This window comes from Prionailurus bengalensis, chromosome B2, assembly GCF_016509475.1.
Source record: "Prionailurus bengalensis isolate Pbe53 chromosome B2, Fcat_Pben_1.1_paternal_pri, whole genome shotgun sequence".
Classification (NCBI taxonomy): Eukaryota; Metazoa; Chordata; class Mammalia; order Carnivora; family Felidae; genus Prionailurus; species Prionailurus bengalensis.
Window position 1 is genome coordinate 51,907,927 of NC_057349.1, and position 22,626 is coordinate 51,930,552.

At 37.2% G+C, this 22,626-nt stretch overlaps 1 protein-coding gene and 1 pseudogene across 1 annotated transcript in view; one reads left to right on the forward strand and one right to left on the reverse strand.

Moving 5' to 3' along the window:
* The window catches only part of FAM83B (family with sequence similarity 83 member B), a 90,425-nt gene extending 75,735 nt beyond the window's left edge, over positions 1 to 14,690 (forward strand). The window contains exons 3-5 of the mRNA XM_043591669.1: positions 395 to 559; positions 1,340 to 1,464; positions 8,213 to 14,690. Coding sequence (XP_043447604.1) covers positions 395 to 559; positions 1,340 to 1,464; positions 8,213 to 10,514 — 2,592 coding nt within the window. The 3' untranslated portion in view covers positions 10,515 to 14,690. The remainder of the gene's footprint in view (positions 1 to 394; positions 560 to 1,339; positions 1,465 to 8,212) is intronic.
* A 774-nt stretch (positions 14,691 to 15,464) lies between these two features.
* LOC122488956 lies at positions 15,465 to 16,020 on the reverse strand (annotated as a pseudogene).
* Positions 16,021 to 22,626: the final 6,606 nt, after the last annotated feature.

The window sequence follows — 22,626 nt, forward strand, 5'->3', positions numbered from 1 at the left end:
GAGCTTGCTTTTCCCTAGAAATGTTTCCCACAAAAACATGTAACACTTGTTTCCACCTTCCATCTACCTGTCCCATCCCGCTACCCTACTTGCACCCTTGCAATCTGTAATTTGGATTCACCCTTTGCTCAGCATCTTACTAAACTGCAGATTTCCTTTGATTTAAAGCCAGTATGAAATTATTTTGTGCTACAAATCTGTATGTAGTCACTTGTTTATTTTCAATATATTTTTGTATCTTCTATTTTAGGGAGCTGCATACACATTTGTGTATACATTTATAAGTAATATGTGTTTCATTATTTTCTGTTTTATCTTATTGCTGGAAGCAAGCAATTTATAAACCTTTCCCTATTGGGTATCTAAAATTGTTTTACCTTTTTATCTTTAATAGGTCATTGCTTTAGTGATGGATATATTCACAGATGTGGACATTTTCAAAGAAATAGTGGAGGCATCAACTCGAGGGATATCTGTATATATTCTGCTTGATGAGTCCAACTTTAGTCATTTCCTAAATATGACTGAAAAACAGGGCTGTCAAGTTCAACGACTCAGGGTAAGAATTCCATGTTTGTTTTTTCTTCAGTTATTTTGTGTACCATTTTTATCTCAGTTGAATTTAAGGCAAGTTTAAGCCATATTATTCCAAATATATCTGTATATAATATGTATCTATGTCTACATATATGTAACACACACAGAAATATATTTAAGATAGCATAATGATTAATCGCAGAAGGGTATGCTTGTGCTTTTTGAAATGTGACTGAAACCACACATTCTCATGATGGTCTATAAGATGCTTTTCTTGATGATGGAGCACTTAAGTTTCTGAGTTAACTTTGCTCAGTCATGATGAGTGCTTCAGTTTCTCCATGCATATAACCTTGAAACTACTGACTCAAGTGATTCTTTCATTCAGATGTTACTTATCACAATCATTAGGCATAGTGTTTTCAGTTACATTTGGCTTCTTAAAAAAAAGTGTGGATTTTCATTGTAGTTATTGTGGAATCATGCCACTATAACCTGAAAGGCTGTCTTACAATAGGATCCTAGGTGGTTTATAACACCGTTCTGTATAAATGTAACATAATGCCTCCTGTTTATGTTATGCTAAGATACATCTATATTTTTTAGTGACTTTTTCTTAGGTGTTTTTTTGGGGGGGTGATGTTTTAAAATTTGCTTTTACTATTTTTTGTTGTTATGTGTTTTTTACAAAAAAGATTATTTCAAGTATACTTTTTTGGTACTAAGATTTTATATTGACATACATTTCACATTCAAAATATCTCTTTTGTAGTTATAACTTTATATTTACATGTAATTCTAGAATATTCGAGTGCGGACAGTAAAAGGCCAAGATTATCTTTCAAAAACAGGAGCAAAATTTCATGGAAAATTAGAACAGAAGTTTTTGTTAATTGACTGCCAGAAAGTTATGTATGGTTCTTACAGGTAAGATCATTGTGTTTACCTCCAGCATCATTAATCATTTATAGAATTTATTAGTTTCAAATATTAATGTAACTGTTTAGATATTTCTTAGAAATAAAAAAGAACCTTTGCATGGAAGCTTGGAGACTTGGGTTTCAGTTCTGGCTGTACCTCTAAACATTAAGACATTGGGGAAGTCATACAACTTCCTCGTGCTCCAAGTTCTTCATCCCCAAATTGAGATGGGTAACAAACATTTCAGGTTCCCTATAGTTCTCTAATGCCAAAAGTTTTTGTTCCTTATGAAAATCGTTGCAGTATGAGCTTAATAATAACATTTGTTCATAAAAATAGAAGCTCTTTATTGCTTTGAAGAACCTGTCAGACAGATTATTTTTATTTTAGTATTATTAAGAATCTGATAGTCAGTTGTGTAGTCACTATGTATAGTACTACCCAAAACGCATTTCAGAGTCTGGCTGTTAAAAATGCCATAAATACAAAGCAGTTGTTTGCATCTACATTTATCAGTGATGAAACTGAAGTTCCAGAAGGTTAAGTGACTTGTCAAAACCCCACAGCTAGAGGCCAACAGCAGTCCAGGGCTGGCAGTCCAGTCCAGGCTCTGCTTGTTCCAGAGTAAAAGTGCTGCCCTAATACTCTCACACATTCCGGGCATCAGTCCTGAATGGGATGTACAATCAGATTGTATCAACAGGCAGATTAAAATACCAACAAGCACATGTGAACTTCTAGGTCACCAGGGCAGCACAGACTCCCAAGGAGCCAGGAGAACTATGGGGGTAAACAGGGCAGTGCGAGGGGAAACTTTTGCTTCTTCCCTTAATAATGTAAAAAGTCCACAAGAAGGAGCCAGTATGTTGATGTGATTTGCCATGGGCAAGTTGTTTAACTTGGTTCCACTTAGGTTTGCTCCGCTGTAAAGGATAATCCTCGAGCCTATCTCACCTTCTTGTCGTGAGAATTAAATGAGTTAATGCATCCCTAACCCCTAAAGTCAGCTATTATTTTAGGTATATTTTAGCCACTACTACCTGGTAACGTTTCCTTTAAGCTCAGAGACCTTTTTTTGAAAGTGCTGTTTGTAGTTCTAAAGGAAAACTTGTTAAGAGCAGAAATTACAACCAGTGCTTGAAATTAATGAGTCCCTTTAAAGACTCATTATATGTGTATGTATTTGTTCAGACCCACTTGGTTTTACAGGGTTTTTAATTGAAATTTTAATTAAAATTAGGAGTTCGCTTGACTTCTAGAATGGTATTTATTAATCTCACCATAATGAATGCTTTCTGTCTTTATTATTTAACTTGACTTTTAAGATTACCTTGAACAATAAATTCACCTTAACTTTGTTTTGCTACCACTAGGCATTAATAGGTGCTGTATATTGAGATGACAATGGCTAAACTACTTTTGAATTGACATTGGGAAAAGCAAACAAACCACAGGAACAAAAACCCTTTATCTTTCTATGTACATCATAAGCCAGAGGCAGAATTTAAGTTACTATTTATGGAAGTGAGGATCGAATGCCTAGTACTGCAGATGATAAAAATTCACCCAAACTCTTATCTAACAACTCTACTTTCCTTATTAGTCCATGTTAATTTTAAATACACTTCTTGAAAAAAATATGGTTGTCAGCCCCTTTTTTTTTTTTTTTTTTTCTTTTCTTCTTTCTACTAATTATCTTGGACCTTTCCTGTTAACAGTATTCTAACAGGATCTGGTGGAATAATTATGAACCAGTCTTCATAGAAACTGGTTAAAAATTTATTTTTGGTGAAAACCAGTCTTTGTCTCATATTCCAATATCACCATCATTTTCCTTATAGCCCAAATCAAAATGCCACTGTCTTTAGTTCAAAATTCTTTGCCATAAAACGTCTTCCTATTCTAAACTGCAAGCATTTATTTTCAGAGAGGCCTGATGTCAGCACTAACCACAGTCACACATTGTGTGACGGTTCAATCATTGTGATGACAGTTTTATCGCAAAAACAGGACAAGTGTTTTGGTCTCTCATGATACTAACATTGATGAGATAAAACACATATACTTTTTATCAATGTGTGCAAATTGAATTGTGAATTGGATGCCCTTGCTTGAAATTGTCGTATGAAATCTGGAACATATTTAGTAAAGTAATGTCTACAAATTTGACTGGGAGAGAATTTTATAAGCATTTTTTTAAATCTTGCTGTCTCTATAAAAGCTACTTTCACAAGACAAGTTTCACCGAAGTTGTTGGCTTCCAGGTGCCATCTCTGGTCAGACTTGAAGATTGTCACGTTGAGAGATCCGTGCTACAGCCAGCAGCATGTCACTGCTTTCACTCCGTAGACTTCCCTGTGTGATCCCCAGCCAGGAACTCAGAGTTTTTGAGCCTCTTTTTAATAAGTAAATTCATAATCACATTCCCAACTGCAGGAGTGTGACAGTGGGTCTGGGGGGAATGGGAGTAGTAAGTTCATTTTATTTTTTATCTAGGTAAATATGTGCACACTTTTTTAAAAATCAAATATTACTAAAAGATATGTAATACAAAAGTTTTTGTTCTCCATGTCTCTCCATTGCTGGATCCTGATCTCCAGGTGCAATTGTTTAATTCTTTGAGCTGGTTCTTCCCATACTTACTCCATTCTCTTACATAATGTGATTATACTGTGAATGCTCAATCTATCACTTTTAGGTATTATGTCTTGACTCTATAGTATGATGACTGAAGGGTTATATTTCTATTCACCCATATCCACTTTCCCTCCTGCTTTCCATTCACCCCGTACAGTTTTATCAAAATTGTTTGCTAAGTAAGAAGTCTCAATTTACATTACTAAAGTTGTGTCAGAATTGATCGCTGATGAGCCATAGAGTCATTTGTGATATGCTTCCTTTTTTATAACAAAGTTAATAATGACCATTTGGTTTTGGTTTTATTCATTGTCTTTGCTTTCTGTTTATCTATTGCTATGTTTTTTCCAGTTGATTCTGAAGATTTCTTAGCACATGAACAACTTTTCCAAATGCTCAGTTACTGCCAACAGTTTGTCATGTCCAATCTGGACTGGCAGATCTTTAACCTGAAACACTGCTGGGGTTCTGCAATTTCCTGTATTCCTGGGCAGTTTGAGCCACAATTTCTTGTATCCCATCTTAATCCTATTTTTCCTTCTTTTTTGTTTCTAAGTCATAGTTTTTTCTCTCATTTGCTCAAGAATACTTTCGGTCAGCATGGAATTTTTTTTTAAGTCCAGAAATTTATAATTTTAGGTGGTTAATGACTTAACTAGAGATGGAACTCTAAGCTGAATCATTTTTCCTTCAAATTTTAAAGACATTGACTGGCAATCAAACATGCTGTTGAGAAGTCTCAAACAGTTATTATTCTTTTTATGTAACTTTTTTTTTTCTCCTTTCTAGAAACGTCTAAGGTTTCTCTTCTATTCCCTGCTATTCTCAAATTTGTTATGTTTCTAGATCTAGGTCTTTTTTATTTATTGTTCTAAGCAATCCAAGTACTCATGTCTTTCAATTCTGAAACAATTTCTCATATATTCTTTGCTCATTTCTTCTCCTCAGTTGTCTCTATTGTCTCTCTCTCTCTGGAATTCTTATTAACTGGATATCTGCTCCCATTGTTTTTTTATTTTTTTCCCCTATGATTTTCTATCTGGGAGTGGATAGAATTGTAACGTCTGGGGGATTTTCTCAATTGTTCATTCTAACACATCTATTATAACTTAATTTTTTTTTTTTTTTTTTTCCTATAGGGGCACTTGGGTGGCTCAGTCGGTTAAGTGTCCAATTTCGGCTCAGGTCATGATCTCATGGTTTATGGGTTCCAGCCCTGAATCAGGCTCCATGCTGACAGCTCAGAGCCTGGAGCCTGGTTTGGATTCTGTGTCTCCTCTCTCGGCTCCTCCCCTGCTTGTGCGCTCTCTCTCTCTCTCTCTCTCTCTCTCTCTCAAAAATAAATAAACATTAAAAAAAAATTGCTATCAAATATTTTGAATATCTGCAAATTGCACCATTTTCAAAGTATCCTTTGTGTTTTTGTTTTTTTTTTATAGATGCATGATCTTCTCTATTGCTTTGAAGACACTGATTATAGTTTTTATGTGTCTGTGTTTTTATACATATTCTTACTTGTGCATTTTCTGTTTTCTCCATTTGTCTTTCTCCTGTTTGTTTTGGTCTCTGTTTTGCATCTAAGTTTTTAAGCTTTATAAGGAATCTTCTAAACTTTCATTAAATGTCTGCTGATCTTTTGCTATGTATCGATAAGGGACTCAAATGCTTATTGGAAATCGCATGGGAAATCCTTATCGACTGTTGGGTTTACAGGAGGGTGATTGGCTGGGGTTCTCACAATTTATAGGAAGTTCCCTGAAGGTCAGTAAAACAGTTCTTTTATTTGGGGCTATTCAGTGTTTCCAGAGAATAATCTTCAAATTGAATATATTCCCTTGAATGTCTTCCTTTTACATATCACAATATTGTTTTCTGATTTACCAAACCTGGAAAACTTTTCCAGTTGTAACATATTCCCCAGTACCATTACCTTGTCAGTTTCCTAAGCTCAACACATGGAGGTTATTTTTATTTCACAAACTATACACATCCTTTAGGACATGCAGATATTCTGGTTCTCTCTTCTTGTTACTGGCTCAACATTTTTACTCTTTATTCCAATTTCTGTACTGGCTTAGGCTCTTATCACCTTATGTCAATTCTTTTACTCATCACAGTAAATGCAGTCCCTCATCCTTCACATCTGTGTTACAAAGAGCTACCGGGAAAAAAAATCAGTCCTCAAACAACTTTTTATTTTAATTGATCTGAATTTGGAAATAAATCCTGCACAAACTCTCTGCTTTGCTTTCCAGATTTTCCCCCTTTGTTCATCAGTCTGTAATATAACTTCTTTACTTCAGCTAAACAGAATTTGTTTTTCTCTGTTCAACCAAAATAGGGCCATTCTTGCTTCCTTTCTTTTCCTGTATCTTTCTTCTTCCACACAAACTGTTCCATGCCTTTCGTGCTTGAACTTCGGGGTTATCTGGCTTCTTTCAGAATGCAGCCAAAACCCTGCTTGTCTCTGGGGCTTTTCTCATAGGTGATAGCTGACTATTCATTCCTTTACTTGCTCTTTCACACAAATTTTGTATTCATATCTGCAGTGGGGTTGAAAATTCCTTTAATCATTCACATTGTGTCACTTATTTTAAGTCAGCCTGGTGGCCCATACATCTGCACAAAAAGAGCTCCCGGTAAATGATTCTTCTCATACCATGCTTTCAATAAGCATACTAGACAAAACTGAGTATATCAGAATAGTAAGATCCTTAAGTTGTACACTCTTTATGATATTTTGTATATGTTAAATTCTTACTCTACACATTCTCTTAGTATTTTCATCTGCCTTTGCTATTGCGTCCCCTCTATAAACAGTAAGCTCGTTCATTGTAGAGAATGTCTGTCTCCTTTTTCCTTTATTAACCCCTATTATATCATGTACAGTATTTGATATATAGCATATTAGAGATTCCTTTTTTAGCTCAGTGACTCTGTGTTACATTATCTAAATTTTTACATGTCAGATTTATATTTTTATATGAAATTCCAACTGTCATTTTTAAATTGTAGAAATTCCACAAAGTACTATAAAGGAGTTACAAACATTAACTTCCTAGAAATTGTATTTTATATGAAAAGATCTCACTTGGCATCCCAAAGCCCTGGGTTCCCAAAGTATACTTACTAAGTAGGCCACAGAGATAAAATGCATGTATTAGCAAAGGCCTGTCTTGCATTTTAACATGCTAGAACTCTAAGGAATGGTAGGATTATGCTAGCAATTTGGACATGAGGAAACTGAGGCCCAAGCTCATGTGGGTGGATAGCTCAGCAGAAGCCAGGTCTCTCAACTTTCCTGCTAATACTGGCTTGCCTGCATTCTGCCAGGATGCTATATATAAAATACAATGTTTTTTATTCCATAACATCTTAATAGGCAATGGTGCAAAATGTACAGCAAGCTTTTCTTTGGACTTCTAGAAAGTAATGTCAAAAATTATGGGTAGTTTCAAAGCCAGGACTTGAATTGCTTTGTTATTTAAAATATGAATGGGGGCTGGCACCTGGGTGGCTCATTTCGCACCTGACTTTGGCTCAGGTCATGATCTTGCAGTTTATGAGTTTGAGCCCCACATCAGGCTCTGTGTTGACAGCTCAGAGCCTGGAGCCTGCTTCGGAATCTGTGTCTCCCTCTCTCTTTGCCCTTCCCCTGCTCACACTCTGTCTCACTTTCTCAAAAATATACATTAAAAAAATTTTAGGGGCACCTGGGTGGCTCAGTTGGTTGGGCGTCTAACTTTGGCTCAGGTCATGATCTCATGGTTTGTGAGTTCAGGCCCTGCGTTGGGCTCTGTGCTGACAGAGCCTGCTTTGGCTTCTGTGTCTTCTCTCTCTGCCCCTCCCCACTCATGCTCTGTATCTCTCTCCTTCAGATATAAATAAACATTAAGAACATTTTTAAAAAATGTTAATTATGAATTAGGGGAGTAGGGAGTTCCAGGGACTGCAAGCAAGTAACGATTGAAGATGTTGTAAATTGTCGTAGCTGAGGAAAACAAGCAAAAAATACTCTTGTTGACATTAAATGACAAATTTTTCTTAGTGGATTTATATATTGTCCTTAATCTTTTAACAGCAAAATTAAAATTTTCCCATTTTGATTCTTTTTCAGCTACATGTGGTCGTTTGAGAAAGCTCACCTTAGCATGGTTCAGATAATCACAGGGCAACTTGTTGAGTCCTTTGATGAAGAATTTAGAACTCTCTATGCCAGATCCTGTGTCCCCAGTCCATTCGCCCAGGAAGAATCAGCAAGGGTGAAGCATGGCAAATCACTCTGGGAGAATGGCACCTACCAGCGTTCAGTTTCTTCACTAGCTTCTGTTTCCAGCCAAAGAAACCTTTTTGGCAGACAGGACAAAATTCACAAACTAGACTCTAGTTACTTCAAAAACAGAGGGATATACACTCTAAATGAACATGACAAATATAGCATAAGAAATCATGGCTACAAGCCTCATTTTATTCCAAATTTTAATGGTCCAAATACAGCCCGTCAGTATCAATCCAGTCAAATAAATGAAAATTGGAAGAGGCATAGTTATGCTGGGGAACAGCCAGAAACAACACCATACCTGCTGCTTAACAGGGCTCTGAATCGAAACATCAATCCTCCAGGTAATTGGAAAAAGCCTTCGGATAGTCTGAGTGTGGCATCCTCATCACGAGGTGGCTATGCAGGTCACCGTAATACACCTGCCCAGAGTTTTGCTGATCGGCTTGCCCAGAGAAAAACAACAAATCTCGCAGAAAGGAACTCAAATGTGCGGCGGTCTTTTAACGGGACAGATAATCATATTCGCTTTTTGCAACAACGAATGCCAACCCTTGAACATACCACAAAGTCGTTCTTGCGTAACTGGAGAATCGAATCCTACTTAAATGATCATTCAGAAGCTGCACCTGATTCAAATGGATCGGCTCTAGGTGACCGGTTTGAGGGCTACGAAAGTTCTGAAAATTTGAAAGCCAACGCCCTTTATACTCATTCTCGGCTTCGATCCTCTTTTGTGTTTAAACCCACTTTACCTGAGCAGCAGGAAGTTAACAGTTGTACAACCGGCTCCTCAAATTCAACTGTCGTCGGTTCCCAGGGAAGTGACACACCTAAGGAGGTCCTGGACACCCCTACTAGTGTACAGCATGTGACAGACAAGCCCTTGCCGGAATCAACCCCAAAGCTCCCATTGCAGTCGGAGGCACCCAAAATGCACACCTTGCAGGTTCCCGAAAACCACTCAGCTGTCTTACATCAAACTACAAATGGCCATCCAGAGTCAAACAACTATTTATATACATCCTTGTGTGTAAATAAGCAGACAGAAAATCCAAAGAATCAACAAAATGAGAATCTGCTCAAAAGGCGAAGTTTTCCATTCTTTGACCACTCAAAAGCCAATTTAGATCACGGACACAGTAAGCATTATGTATATAGTACACTCACCAGGAGTCGAGTTAGACAACCAGAAAAACCCAAAGAGGATTTGCTGAAAAGTTCTAAGAGCATGCACAATGTGACTCAGAGCGCGGAAGAGGACAGGGAGGTCATCAAGAGAGACCCTCCGAGTGGCACTACCACCAAGTCAATTTCCATTGCTGCTTTGCTTGAAATGAATAAAGATGAACCTAGCAAAGAACTGACTTCAAAAAAGGAAGTTAAAGGTTCACCAAGTTTTTTGAAAAAGGGGTCTCAGAAGTTAAGGTCATTACTTAGCCTTACCCCAGAAAGGAAAGAAAATCTATCCAAAAATAAAGCACCTGCCTTTTATAGAATGTGTAGCAGTTCTGACACGTTAGTTTCTGAGGCTGAAGAGAATCAAAAACCAAAGAAGTCAGAGCCAAAAATTGATTCATCTCCCAGAAGAAAGCGTTCTTCCTCATCAAACTCTCAAGGCAGTATTCACAAGAGTAAGGAAGATGTAACAGTTAGCCCATCCCAGGGGATCAGTTCTCCATCCGAGGAAGGTAGTAAAACAATACCTTCTTCAGGTCCAGTTGAGAACAAGTTCTTGGAAAGGGCAGGTGATGCTTCTGCCCCTAGATTTAACACCGAACAGATCCAATACCGAGATTCAAAGGAGATTAATACAGTTCTTGCTCCTGAAAGAAAACCAGCTTCTTCTCCAAGACCAAAGCCCAATGAGCTTCTAAGATCTCACTCAACTGACAGGCGCGTTTACAGTCGTTTTGAGCCATTTTATAAGATTGAAAGCTCTATTCAGCCTGCAAGCAACCTGCCAAATACTGGTGTGCATCGCCCAGAAATAAAATCCACAACTGTGGGCAATAGCTATGGCAGGTCCAGCCCACTGCTTAATTACAATACTGGTGTATATCACTCATACCAGCCAAATGAAAACAAGTTCCGAGGATTTATGCAGAAGTTTGGAAACTTCATACACAAAAATAAATGAAATACTGTAACTTCAAATAGTTTTAAAAATACAAATGACTGTAACTATAAATATTTGTCCAAAGAACCCTGTGGATGGTTTTTGTAACATGTCAATAGATTTCTATAGGGACAGAGTTTGGGGGTGTGATGTAAATGTTTACCAGTGTACTAATGTATACAGTAAAGTTCTGTGTGATAAAGTTAGTTGTACTTAATTGCAGTGTAGATGGAATGTCTCTATACACATGACTTTTAAATGGTAGTGGTAAAAAAAAAAAATGTAATTGTTTTCTTCGGACTGAAGATCTTCTTAAGTCTCAAAATAGAAACTTTAGTGGAGAGATGGTGTATGGATTTTAAGCATTCATTCTAAAGCCTTTCCCTTGAAAAAAGGATCATTATACTCTCAATGGCCCTTTATAATATGTCTTTATGGGTTCTCATATCTTCACATTATGAGAAAATAGGACAAAGCCTTTTTGGGTTTTAATTATCTTTAAATTCTACAGGGTAACTCATTATATTTTATTAGTGTTTTATTAATTTTCCTGTGGAACATATGCAACTGGTTGGGCAGCAACAGTACAAATTAAGTTATATAGCTCAGCACATCTTTCATTTTAATTGAGGTGTTTGCAGACTCTCAGCCTCATATAGTACATGGTAGGAATTTCTTTTCCTAATTTTTTGAAAACCATCCAGGTTGTGTTTCTTTCCACTCTGGACCAAGGGAGCCTATATTCCACTCACCAGTCAGCTGCTGAACTTTTATAACCATTCCTTCTTTGAAACTTAGAGCAAGCAATAGATATTTGGGAAACTTGAATTGTAAACTTCTGCCTAAATTTTTATTTTGGATTAGTATGGCAATGCTTAGTGTTTTGCTTACAAAAATCCTTGATCTTTTTTACACTGTGCCAAATACAATATGACTGTGTACTGTTTTCATAAAAGTTCTGTGATGAAACTGAGAATTGGTATCTGGCCCATTTCTTCCATGACAGTCGAGCCTGGTTGAAAGTTTTAAATCCTTCGATATCTTAATCTGATGATGATATTTACATCAGAAAATACCCTTTGCCTTTCTTAGAGTAATGAGATTAAAGGCCCACATCCATTAAAGAGATTTAACTTGACTTTACTTCATCCACAAAGTACAGAATTCAAGAAACAATGCATCATTTGAGAAGTGTGAAGTGTTTCTATAAGACTTTAAATATATTATTTAACAGCTTCTGAGCTGCAGTGTGGCCAGTATGTTGTTTAAAAATTCAAGACTAAGTTAAATAATGTCTATGTCATTAAATTAAAAGAACAGCCTTAAAATGTCAGTCATTAAAATAATTGTCCATAGTATTAAAATACCATGATAAGAACATGACAAGAGAAAACATGACAGTAGGGACAATAAAACCTAACATTTATTGAGCACTTTTATAGAACCTATATTTCCCACAACAATTATTTTGCGGTACCTTTGTCCTCATTATTTGTAGGTGATGATTGAGGTGATAAATGAGAGGTAAGGCCCCTAACTCACGCAGTTAAAAGGTAATGGTGCTAAAGTGTCTAACATGCAGTCATATCCCTCCCAAATGTGTTCAATATTGGCCTCACCTGAACTATTGAGAATTAAATGAGAGAATGTTTGTATTTTTTGATTCAACAGTAATCTGCTAAGAAAGGTTTAGTTGAATTCCACTGGACAACAAGGACACGCAGGGGCTTAAAATAATCATAGTAGGTGAGATAGGGAATGAAATTGATATTAATTTCCGATTGTAACTTAGCAGGCCAGGTTTAATTGCTAGGCCACCATTTTGATCTTGTGCTGGTTAACCTGTGACAACAAAAAGAAGGAAAAGGAACTATAAGTGAATTTAACCTGTGTTTGTGCTAGGGAAAGCAGTCCATTGGGTTAGGAAGCTGGGCAGGGAATGGAACTCAATGTCAAATATATGATCCCCTTAACTCTTGACAATGGCCCTGTGAAGTACGTACATCCTTTTTTGCAAATGAGAAAACTAGTCCTCAGAGAAGTTACAAAAAAATCTTCCAAGAGTTGCATGGTTCTGAATTGGTATAACTGGGTTTAAACACAAAAGCCTGTAGTTTTAATACCTTTTTTTTTTTTTCTTTTTGAGAGAGAGAGAGTGTGACCAGGGGTGGGGTACAAGGGGGGGTTGGCCAGAGGACCGAAGCTGGGTCTATGCTGACAGCAGCAAGCCCGATGTGGGGCTCGAACTCATGAACCGTGAGATCATGGACTGAGCCGAAGTCGGACGCTCAACCAACTGAGCCACCTAGGTGCCCCCTGTAGGTTTGGTACTATACCTTACCATACCTTGTGGGCTTCTACTCCACCATGATTGAGGAACCTTTCCTGAAAGTTGTCTCTCTCCTTTGCTCTATCTTTACAAATTGTAGAAATATACCAGTAACTGTACAGCAATAGCATTTTAGAAACACAAATCCAGAATATAAACTCAGTTTAACATTATTCATAAAAGTGGATTTTAAGACTCATAATCTTATTGTTATAAGAGTCCCATTGTTTTGGAAAGCTGTGTAATAGATTGGAAATTTGGCACAGTTCCTAATAAATTAATATCATAAAAATAAAATTGAGAAGGAAAGTTATTTTTCTTTCTTGAAAAATAATAACAGGAAAAGTAGCCAGTTGTGTTTACAAAAATTTTGCATTTTTTAAATGACCTTTGGAATGTGCATTTCCTTATAATCAGATAAATTCAGTTGCAATGAAAAAAACCTAATTGCTAGTGGGTTAGTTTTCAGAATCCTCTGGCAATTGTATAATCTTCATATATTAGTATAAAATTATTAAAAATCGTTTGGAGACCAGTGAATGAAAGAGATTTTTCATTTTGCTCATTCACTTTTGTAATTATGAACCGTGGTCCTTTACCCACTCACCAAAGGCAGAACCCATAGCTAACCAAACCAAATTGACTTTAATATTACCCATTCTTTGTCTCTTAGATGGGGCAAGGGGATAATGGGCTAATTGTCTTTAGGCAGCTCTGAAATTGGAGGCCCTAAAATGTAGAGCAAGATAACTTTGAAGCTGAAATTACATAGACTAGTTTTAATCATGTTTAATTACAAGCAAAAGCTTGTTGCTTTTTTGTACAGCCACTGCCATCCTTTCTGGAAGCATAGATAGCTTTTAAATAGTCCCTGAATCCCTCCTCTCCCTAGTGGAATTGAGAAGTGCAGGGTGCTTTATTTCATCTACCTGTGACAAGTAGCTTGGGCTTTTGCACAGATTTATATTCTTCTACCTTTTTTTTCCCCTTTTATTTATTTATTTTTTCCTCCAGAAACATCTGTATTTCAGAATCTATACTTTCCAAAGTTTCTGTGGCTGAGAAATTCCTCAGGGTTAAGACTGAGTAAGCACGTAATATTTCAGATAATTTACTCAAGAGTTTAAGTTTTAAACAGACACTATCCAACTTTATGGATATAATCATTTTGAGCAAAACACTTTTTCTCCCCATATCAATATTGGTGGAAAGATAATGGCACTTAGATGTATTTTCATATTACGGTTTGGTAAGGCAGTTTTTACTCTACATCGTACATTAATTTGTACGCAGAAACTCAAAAAGATAGGTACAATTTCAAGGTAGTTTTGGGCAGATGTCTTCAGAATAGTTGAAGTACCTACATCCTGAACATGCTGGTATCTCTCTACTATTATAATTGGGATTAGCCACATTTCTAATGTGGTGTGTTGAGTGATGGGTATATGTTGGCAGTCTACTTTTTATGGAAGCAAATGACCTTGTTTAACCAAGATGACATCTAGTGTGATCCAGATAAGCAAGGAAGAAGTTGAACTCTGGCTACATTCAACTTTAACTTTACTCCAGATTATCCAGTTATTCAACTCTTATTCCACAGATACTTGTCTTTCGTGAATATCTGTTGACTCAATGTGACTATGGCCAAGGGGTGTAAAGAAGAGTCTTTGTTTCACATTAACTACATGTGATACTGTTTGAAAAAAAGTTTGTCTTAATAGTTTGGATCTAGAATACTTAAAAGGATGAAATTATAAACCAAAGAGTCAATTTTTGTATACATAAATGTTATCAAAGAAGTATTCTTCCAAATTAGCCTGGTTTTAGATCTAATAAATAAATATTAACTAATTTTGTACAAACATCAATATACTGTATGTTGTTTGTTTTTTATCTTCAGATATATATGTATTTCTCCATTTAACAACATGTTTTCACTTAGCTTTATATCATGAATTTAAATTTGTGCACATTTTAATGTTTATGAATTTTGAAATAATATCTTAAACACTTTAAGTTTTATTTTTGATTAGCAATTATATTTCTTACAATAATTTATCCATATTTGATATCCAGTGACAATACTCTCCCTTAAGCACAATATCATATACATTCATTCTCTATTTGTATTTCTACTGGAATATATATAGTTATTTTAAATAACTTGGCACTTTGAAAAATAGAGGAAATTTTGTTAAAAAATTGATAGCTGACCTTTGTATAATGTTACAGCATTTAGCTTGTGTAAAATATTCTTAAGGTGCATTTGTACTAGATCAATTAGTGACATTAAATAATCTAGAGTCTGAAAGTTATTTAAAACTCAAAATGCATTTTTTTCTAGAAAAAAATGCCCTTTATATCACAGATTAAGATGCAGTCAAATACTGTGTATTGGGAATTAAGTAGTGTTGTTTTAAAGGCAAATGTAAGTAAGTATAATTTAAGTAGGTAAGTATAATTTTAAGGAAAAATCTTGAATTTTTCTCCATTTACCATAAATACAGATGTTTAACAAAAACCTACTTCAATGGAATGATCAGGAAAATAGATAAGGTTTTACTTTTGTGACCATACTAAGACCAACCTTAGGTTGAGGTAATTGGACTAAAGTTGAAAGGGGACTGAAAGGAGTAAGCGTGTGCCCTGCCTGTGGGAAAGAATTACAGGAGGTGAAATTACCTGAGCTCAAAGCAGTGAGAGACTGAAGCAAGAGATACAGAGATGAAAACTCCTCTGAGTTAACAAAATGCAACATGCCAAATGGGACATTTCTCCCATAATAATCTATTTCAACAATCTGCCTTTTTTGTTTGTTTGTTTTTTGATGGTCACATATATGCCTTTATTCTGAACAGCAAATAGGACACTTCCAGCAGTAGTAAACAAAATAATAATAATTTACAAAAGTGAGAATTTGGTGAAGTCTTCTGGTTGGAACCCTTGGGAGCTCATATGTAGATGACAACCCAGAGCCGCAAGAAGCAGGACTCCAAAGCCCATGAAGAGCGAGGCAACCTAGGAGATGAGATCTTTGCTGATACCCCGACTGTACTTGGTACCTCATAAACAAAGAACTAAGCATGAAGAAATGCAAATGGCCAACAGCACCACAGTCAGATGGGGGAAGACAGCCAGCTTCACTGGGCTGGTTTATCTACTCACAGCCTCAAGATCCATTTTGCTAGGCACAGGGTAATCCACTCCTCTGCCACTGGAATCCAATCAGGCTCATTTTAACACGCATACTGGGAACCTACTTTGTTCCAAGTATGCAGGTTGTAGTAGAACATTGATGTAAGGGAAAAGAAGAGAATGTCTGGATAATCAGATGCTGCTGCAAGTTTTCATGAGTGTTTTAAGAATAGCCCAAACTAACAGCAAAAATGTGTATCTTACCTGAAGTCTGTCCTAATTTGTGCCTTGATGTACTCCTAGTGTCTAGCAAAGTGCACAGAAGAGTTGCCTGATAAATAGTCTGTGTATGCATTCTATCATTTCCTTAACTGTAGTTAGATAAATCCATACATTAAAATGTACATATTATAGGTATCTAAATAGCCATTTGTACTAAAAAATATGGATGGATAAATGCAGCAGGAGTCCTAGCTTAAATTTCAGCCACATTTACCCTACAATCTGGACATCTTTACAGGTCCAACAGATCCGTTTTCTGAGGATACATATATTGGAAGAAAAGGAAACCCCTGATGAAGAATTCATTCTGAAGGAAAATGGAGTAGAGCTGCTCAAATTCAGCTCAGAGGAACTTGGTGCACAAGGGAAGGAAGTGGTGACCATATGTAAAGTCATTCAGATTGTCCAGCAATGTCAGTCATCTATGTGGGACTGCAACAGAAGAGTGACTTCCCTAGAATCTCCACGGATGGTACATGGAGAGTCCAGCGTCAGGGTCGCTGCCATGGGTGCCTTCACCATGACCCTCAGCACACAGCCTCCCATTTTCAACAGCAGCATCTCTGCTAACGTTAAGTTATAGCTACAACTGCAGACTCTACGCTGAACAACAATGAGGTACATCTACCAGTTTTGGTGTGAGCAGCGATTGGCCACGATACCAAAAGGGGCCAGAGCAGAAAGGAATAGGTACCATGAGGAAGCCAAGATAGTAAAACCTCCTAGGGACTCCTAGAACATATACAGTGGGGAAGTAGGAGGGGTGGAAATTCCACCAGAACAGAGTTAGATGGGAACTTACCGTTCCCTTATTACTGAACCAGAATGGCTTGGGCAATACAAGTCATGTCTGTCACCTATCCACAACAAACAAAGTATTTATGACAAAATTCACAAGATGAATTTGATAGAATGGTCTCCACTGTTTTAATTAGAAAGAGGTAAATGGGAGGGGGGGAAGCCAATCCCACCCCCCCAAACAAAATAAAAACAAGAACCTTTATCAGGGACTTAATTTAGAGAACAACTTTCAGGGTACATCCTGATATCAACACATTTTACATTTACACTTTTTTTCTAGCTGTAGGAATAAAAATTTTTAACAATCTTTATGTGTCTCGATTAGCAGGGACACTCAACTAGATTTAGTAGACCTTTTTTTTTTTTTTTACTTTTATTTATTTATTTTTTGAGAGAGAGCATGAGCATGTACTCCAGCTGGGGAGAGAGGCAGAGAGAGAGAGAGAGAGGGAGAAAGAGAATCCTAAGCAGGCTGCACACCCACCATGGAGCCCAGTGCAGGGCTTGACCTCATGAAGTGTGAGATCATGACCTGAGCCCAAATCAAGAGTCTGTCACTTAAATGACTGAATCAGCCAGGCTCCCCTAGTAGACCATATTTTTTAAAGAAAGTTCTTTTGGTGTGTGTGTGTGTGTGTGTGTGTAGCTTTACAAACTACCAAAATTTTATTTTGGTTCACTACTAAGACTAAATAAGATACTCATTACATTAAAATAAGTATTCTAGTTAATAAGGGTCTACGATAAAGCTCAGAACTGGATGTGTTTTTATAAATGGGATGTCAACTGAAAGAAAGCCAATCTCAAAATAGGTTAGTAAATGCTTTATTTGTTGTCTTACTGAGAACCAAAGCCCAGCAAACAGTTTTTTCAAATTGCTTTGAGGAACTTCTCCCAAGCTTGTTAGCTTCAGGGGATGATATTTACAAAAAGGGGAAAGGGGTGTACATGCTTGCAAGCAGTTCTCCAAGTATGTGTGTGTCACAAGGTATATAACTGGTTACATTTACAAAAATTAGGGTTTTCTGATTTCCACACAGACAGGAAAGCAAGACCCTTAGGTCCTCTTAATACATTGTTTTTTTGGTTTTTTTTGTTTTGTTTTGTTTTGTTTTGTTTTGTTTTTTAATCGTATCTGATTGTCCAAAAGTACTGCCTGCTTACCTCTACTTAACTAGTTTTCTGGTTCTTCCCGTTTTTGATATCTTATTGAGGTCACTTGACACATTCACAGAAGTGGACATCGGTTACCTACGGCAGTTTTCGTGCACATTTCCCCTCTTAGTCAAATTGCAGCTTATGGCAGACAATGGTGACCAAGTATCTCTTTGTCCCAGGGCACTAGGAAGGTTACTGCCTAGCCGGATAAATGAGGCAAACATGTCTTAAAAAGGATAACCATCTGCAAACTTCTAAATTTGCTAAAGTTTAGGAATTTTATAGCCTGAGGTATTTCATTGTGTCTAGGTATAAACTGCCAAACCTTGTACAGAACGGTATATATTATTTATAGTATCCAGACGTTTGACCATCATTAGCTCAGTGCAAGTCTGAGCAGAGCCGTGCACACAACCAGAAGTTAATTTGTATAGTAAATATGTTAACAGTAAAAAGGCTAATGTCTTAGCTAGAAACATTAAAATAAGTTTAAATCAAGAATATCAGAACTAAACCAGTTAGCTAACATCTCCCCAAGACTGGGTGTTGGGTCACTTAAACCTGATATTTGGTATGATTAGCTTATTCTGGCATGGTGGAGCCCCCTGACTTAATCTACCCTCATGGGGAGTCAGCCACACAAATATGTCCCATATCTGGAATCAATTTTCACCAAAAGTCCTTGTGGTGTGGTTACAAATTAACATTCTCCCCTCTTTTGATGATTTTTTTTCCTTAGAATAACATCACAGATCAACACTGTTCCCTCTTAGATGGAGTTTAACTGTACTGTTCTGGACCTGGTAAGAAGTCTGTTTCATAGCTCCTGAACCAGTCTTAGTCTTGGGAACAGGTCAGTTCAGTTAAACAGTTGTCTCATTTCAAGAGGTGGTCCTACAGATGGGTTCTCAAAGTTAGCCCACTGTGCAAGCAGTTAGATTTACTAAGAACAGAAAAGAAAGAAAAGCAAAGCACAGGTTAATGCAGCAAATTATAAATCCAGTGTCTGAGTCCTGAGTGCTATCAGTGAGATGATTTCTATGTTGGCTCGAAGCATCTTCAGATGGAGTGAGGGCGGGCAGTGCAGTCTGATAGATTTTCCTGATTCAGTTTGAATGTCTCTGGTGATCTTTCTGTGTGGCCCATACAGCAACAGGCATGAAGATTATCTAAAAATGGCCATTGTGAAAACTAAAGTACTAAGCAATTGTGAACTGTTTGTTATACCAGTATTTCTTAGATGAACGAATTTATGAATACATTTAATACGTTTTAGAAAGATGCCTTCTTGTAGCAAATTTATCAGCATGGTACAAAATATGTTTCTTAATAGACCCAAGTATCTTTAGTTTCTCTATATTAGGAAGTCAAAGGTAGATAACTAACCTATGTTAGTAATTAATGTTTTAGTATCTTATCTTATTTGAAAATGATGTAGGTATTTAGTGGCTATCCTTCATATAATTTAACTTAGCAAACTCGAAAGTTTTAAATTACCAAAACAAAGAAACAAACAAACAAAATCAGGGGACATACTTTAAGCAGACACAAATATTGCTGAAAAATTTATAAACTTTTCTATCTACTTGTTATTAATAAAAAAAATTGAGATGTTTATCAGGTTTATCAGCTATCATTTTTTAAATTATCTTTCTTGCTGATAAATTCTGTAACAGAGGTAAGATGAGCTTATTTGAGTTTTAGTAAACCTAGGTAGAATACAAGTATTGTATTCAATGTTGACAACTAAAAAAAATCCTATTTTAATTAAACCAACAAACCTCAATTAGCGTTTTTTCAATTTTTTTTATTTATTAATTTTTTTTCTAATGTTTATTTTTGAGAGAGAGAGAGACAGCACAAAGCAGGGAAGGGGTAGAGAGAGAGGGAGACACAGAATCCAAGCAGGCTCCAGAAAGCTTGCAGGGGTGGGGGTGGGGCGGAGGTTGGGATCAAACTCACAAACCTGGAAATCATGACCTGAGCTGAATCAGCTACTTAACCAACCAAGCGACCCAGGCACCCGTTTTGTTTTGTTTTGTTTTTTTAAGAGAGAGAACCCGCCCACCCCTGTGAGAACAGGAGAGGGACAGAGAGAGAGAGGGAGAGAGAGAATCTCAAGCAGAGATGGTATTTGTGTCCCAGTTTTCTCTCCAGTTAGCCTGGTGAAATCGGAAGTGCTCCGAATGCTGAGCAAGCCACTCTCTCGTGCATCCCTAGGCAGAGCAGCTAAATTATCTGTATTGTGAGCGGGAATCCCCACCAGACCACTGCAGGGCATACGCTTAATGTCTGCACTCTCCAATGAGACGAGCTCCTGGCCCTTGAGTCTGGATTTCAGAATCTCATGTATGTCATTGTAGCATCGAGTATTCAAATTGCCAAAATTATGAAGAATCTTTGATTTCTGGGATGAAGATTTGTCTCTCCCACAGGACTGCAACCTGTGCTCCATACACAACAGCGCCCCCTTCTGAATGATGCAGGAGGAACGAGACAACGCGTGGGTCCAGGAACCTGTGTTAGGAACAAAATGGCACTCTTTCCTGACTGTAGGAGAAAGAAAGAACCGTTAAGACCCGAAACCCGTGTCACACACGGAATGGCATCTTTTCTTGACTTTGCAGAAGAAAGAAAAGAAACAACAGTGAATAAGCTCTGGACCATCTACCAAGTTGGGAGGTCCAGATCCCAGGAAGAACTTAGTCTATTTATTATACTCCATCTAAGGAGACTGTTGGGCACAGGAGGCCATGCCAGTACCAAGGCTCCATTTCTTGGTGGAGTGCAGCTGAGAAAGTGGTTGTCTCTTCTGGGGTCTTTGTGGTTGCCAAATTGTCAACGGAAAGAAAGCCAAGCTCAAAATAGGTTAGTAAATGCTTTATTTGTCTTACTGAGGACCATAGCCCAGGAAACAGTCTTTGAGATTGCTTTGAGGAACTCTTCCAAAGCTTGTTAGCTACAGGAGGTTATATATACAAATCCCTAGAGAGAGGATTCATGCTTGCAAGCAATTCTCCAAATACTTGTGTCACAGGTAAAACAGGTTACAGTTGTAAAACTTAAGGTTTTCTGATTTCCACATAGACAGGAGAAAGACCTTTAGGTCCTCTTCATACATTATGTTTTTGTCATATCTGGTTATTCAAAAATATTGCCTGCATGCCTCCACTTAACTGTTTTTCTGGTTCTTCCTGTTTTTGATATCTTGTTGAGATCACTTGCGACATTCACAGAAGGCTGACATCAGTCACCTACTGCAGTTTTAGTCCATGGGGTGTTCACACTTGGTTCGAGTTTTGTGTTCTCCCCCAAGCAGAATATAATACTGCTTTTTTAAAGACAAAAGAAAATTCCGTTGTTTTGCTAATTTAAGTATAACATAATGTGCATTGAGCTTTGCAAAGCATTTCTTAAAATGTGTTTTATGTGAATCAGAGTTAAACAACCTTTGTTCTATCAAGTGTTTTCACAGTGCTTGGCACAGGGAAGGGACTGACTGTAAGTGCTAATCTCATTTGATTTCCAGAGGAAAAACTAGAGAATATTTTGCATTCTAATCATGATAAGATGAAAGGCCTTGCTTTAAAATAAAATTAGATAAACATAAAAGGAAGAGCAGAGGGAAGGTGAAAACCTGAATGTACTTCTGTCTTCTGGCAAAACACTTTTTGACACTGAACTTCTTTGTACTTGATTTCCTTTATAATACATGAAAATAATTATTTGATACTTCGTAGAAGTATTTGAATATTAAAGATGTTTACTTTGTAATTTGGGTTCCCTCGAAAAAAGGGCATAAGATAAATATTAACATAGCAGGACCAGCATTTTTTAAGTGTGGTTATGTAGTTTTCTCCAGTAAACTCAAAGTTTGAGAAAGAGGTTGATTTCCAGATGTTGCAAATTAAAACTTGAAACATGTGAAGGTAAAATATATGTTTAAATATCATCTAGCTTAAAATGTTTTTGAGTGGGTTCCAAAAAATCAAAAACCAGAGGTTTGGGGCACCTGGGTGGCTCAGCCAGTTAAGTGTCCAACTTCAGCTCAGGTCATGATTTCATGGTTCCTGAGTTCAAGCCTCACGTTGGGCTCTGTGCTGACAGCTCAGAGCCTGGAGCCTGCATCGGATTCTGTGTCTCCCTCTCTCTCTGCCCCTCCTCCGCTGATGCTCTGTCTCTCTCTTTCTCAAAATAATAAACATTTAGAAAAAGAAAAGAAAAAAGAAAACCAGAGATTACCAGTTGGCTAGAATGGAATGATGGCGTGGGGTGGGGGTGTGTGCGGGGCAGGCCCGTGGGCAGCAGGTGCTGCTCTAGCTCCTCTCGCTGCCCAGGTTCTGCTCGGGCTTTCTGTCACTTGCAGGGAGTTATAGCTCTTCCATTTGTAAAAAGGACAGCATCCCATTTCCTCTTATTGGACTCCTA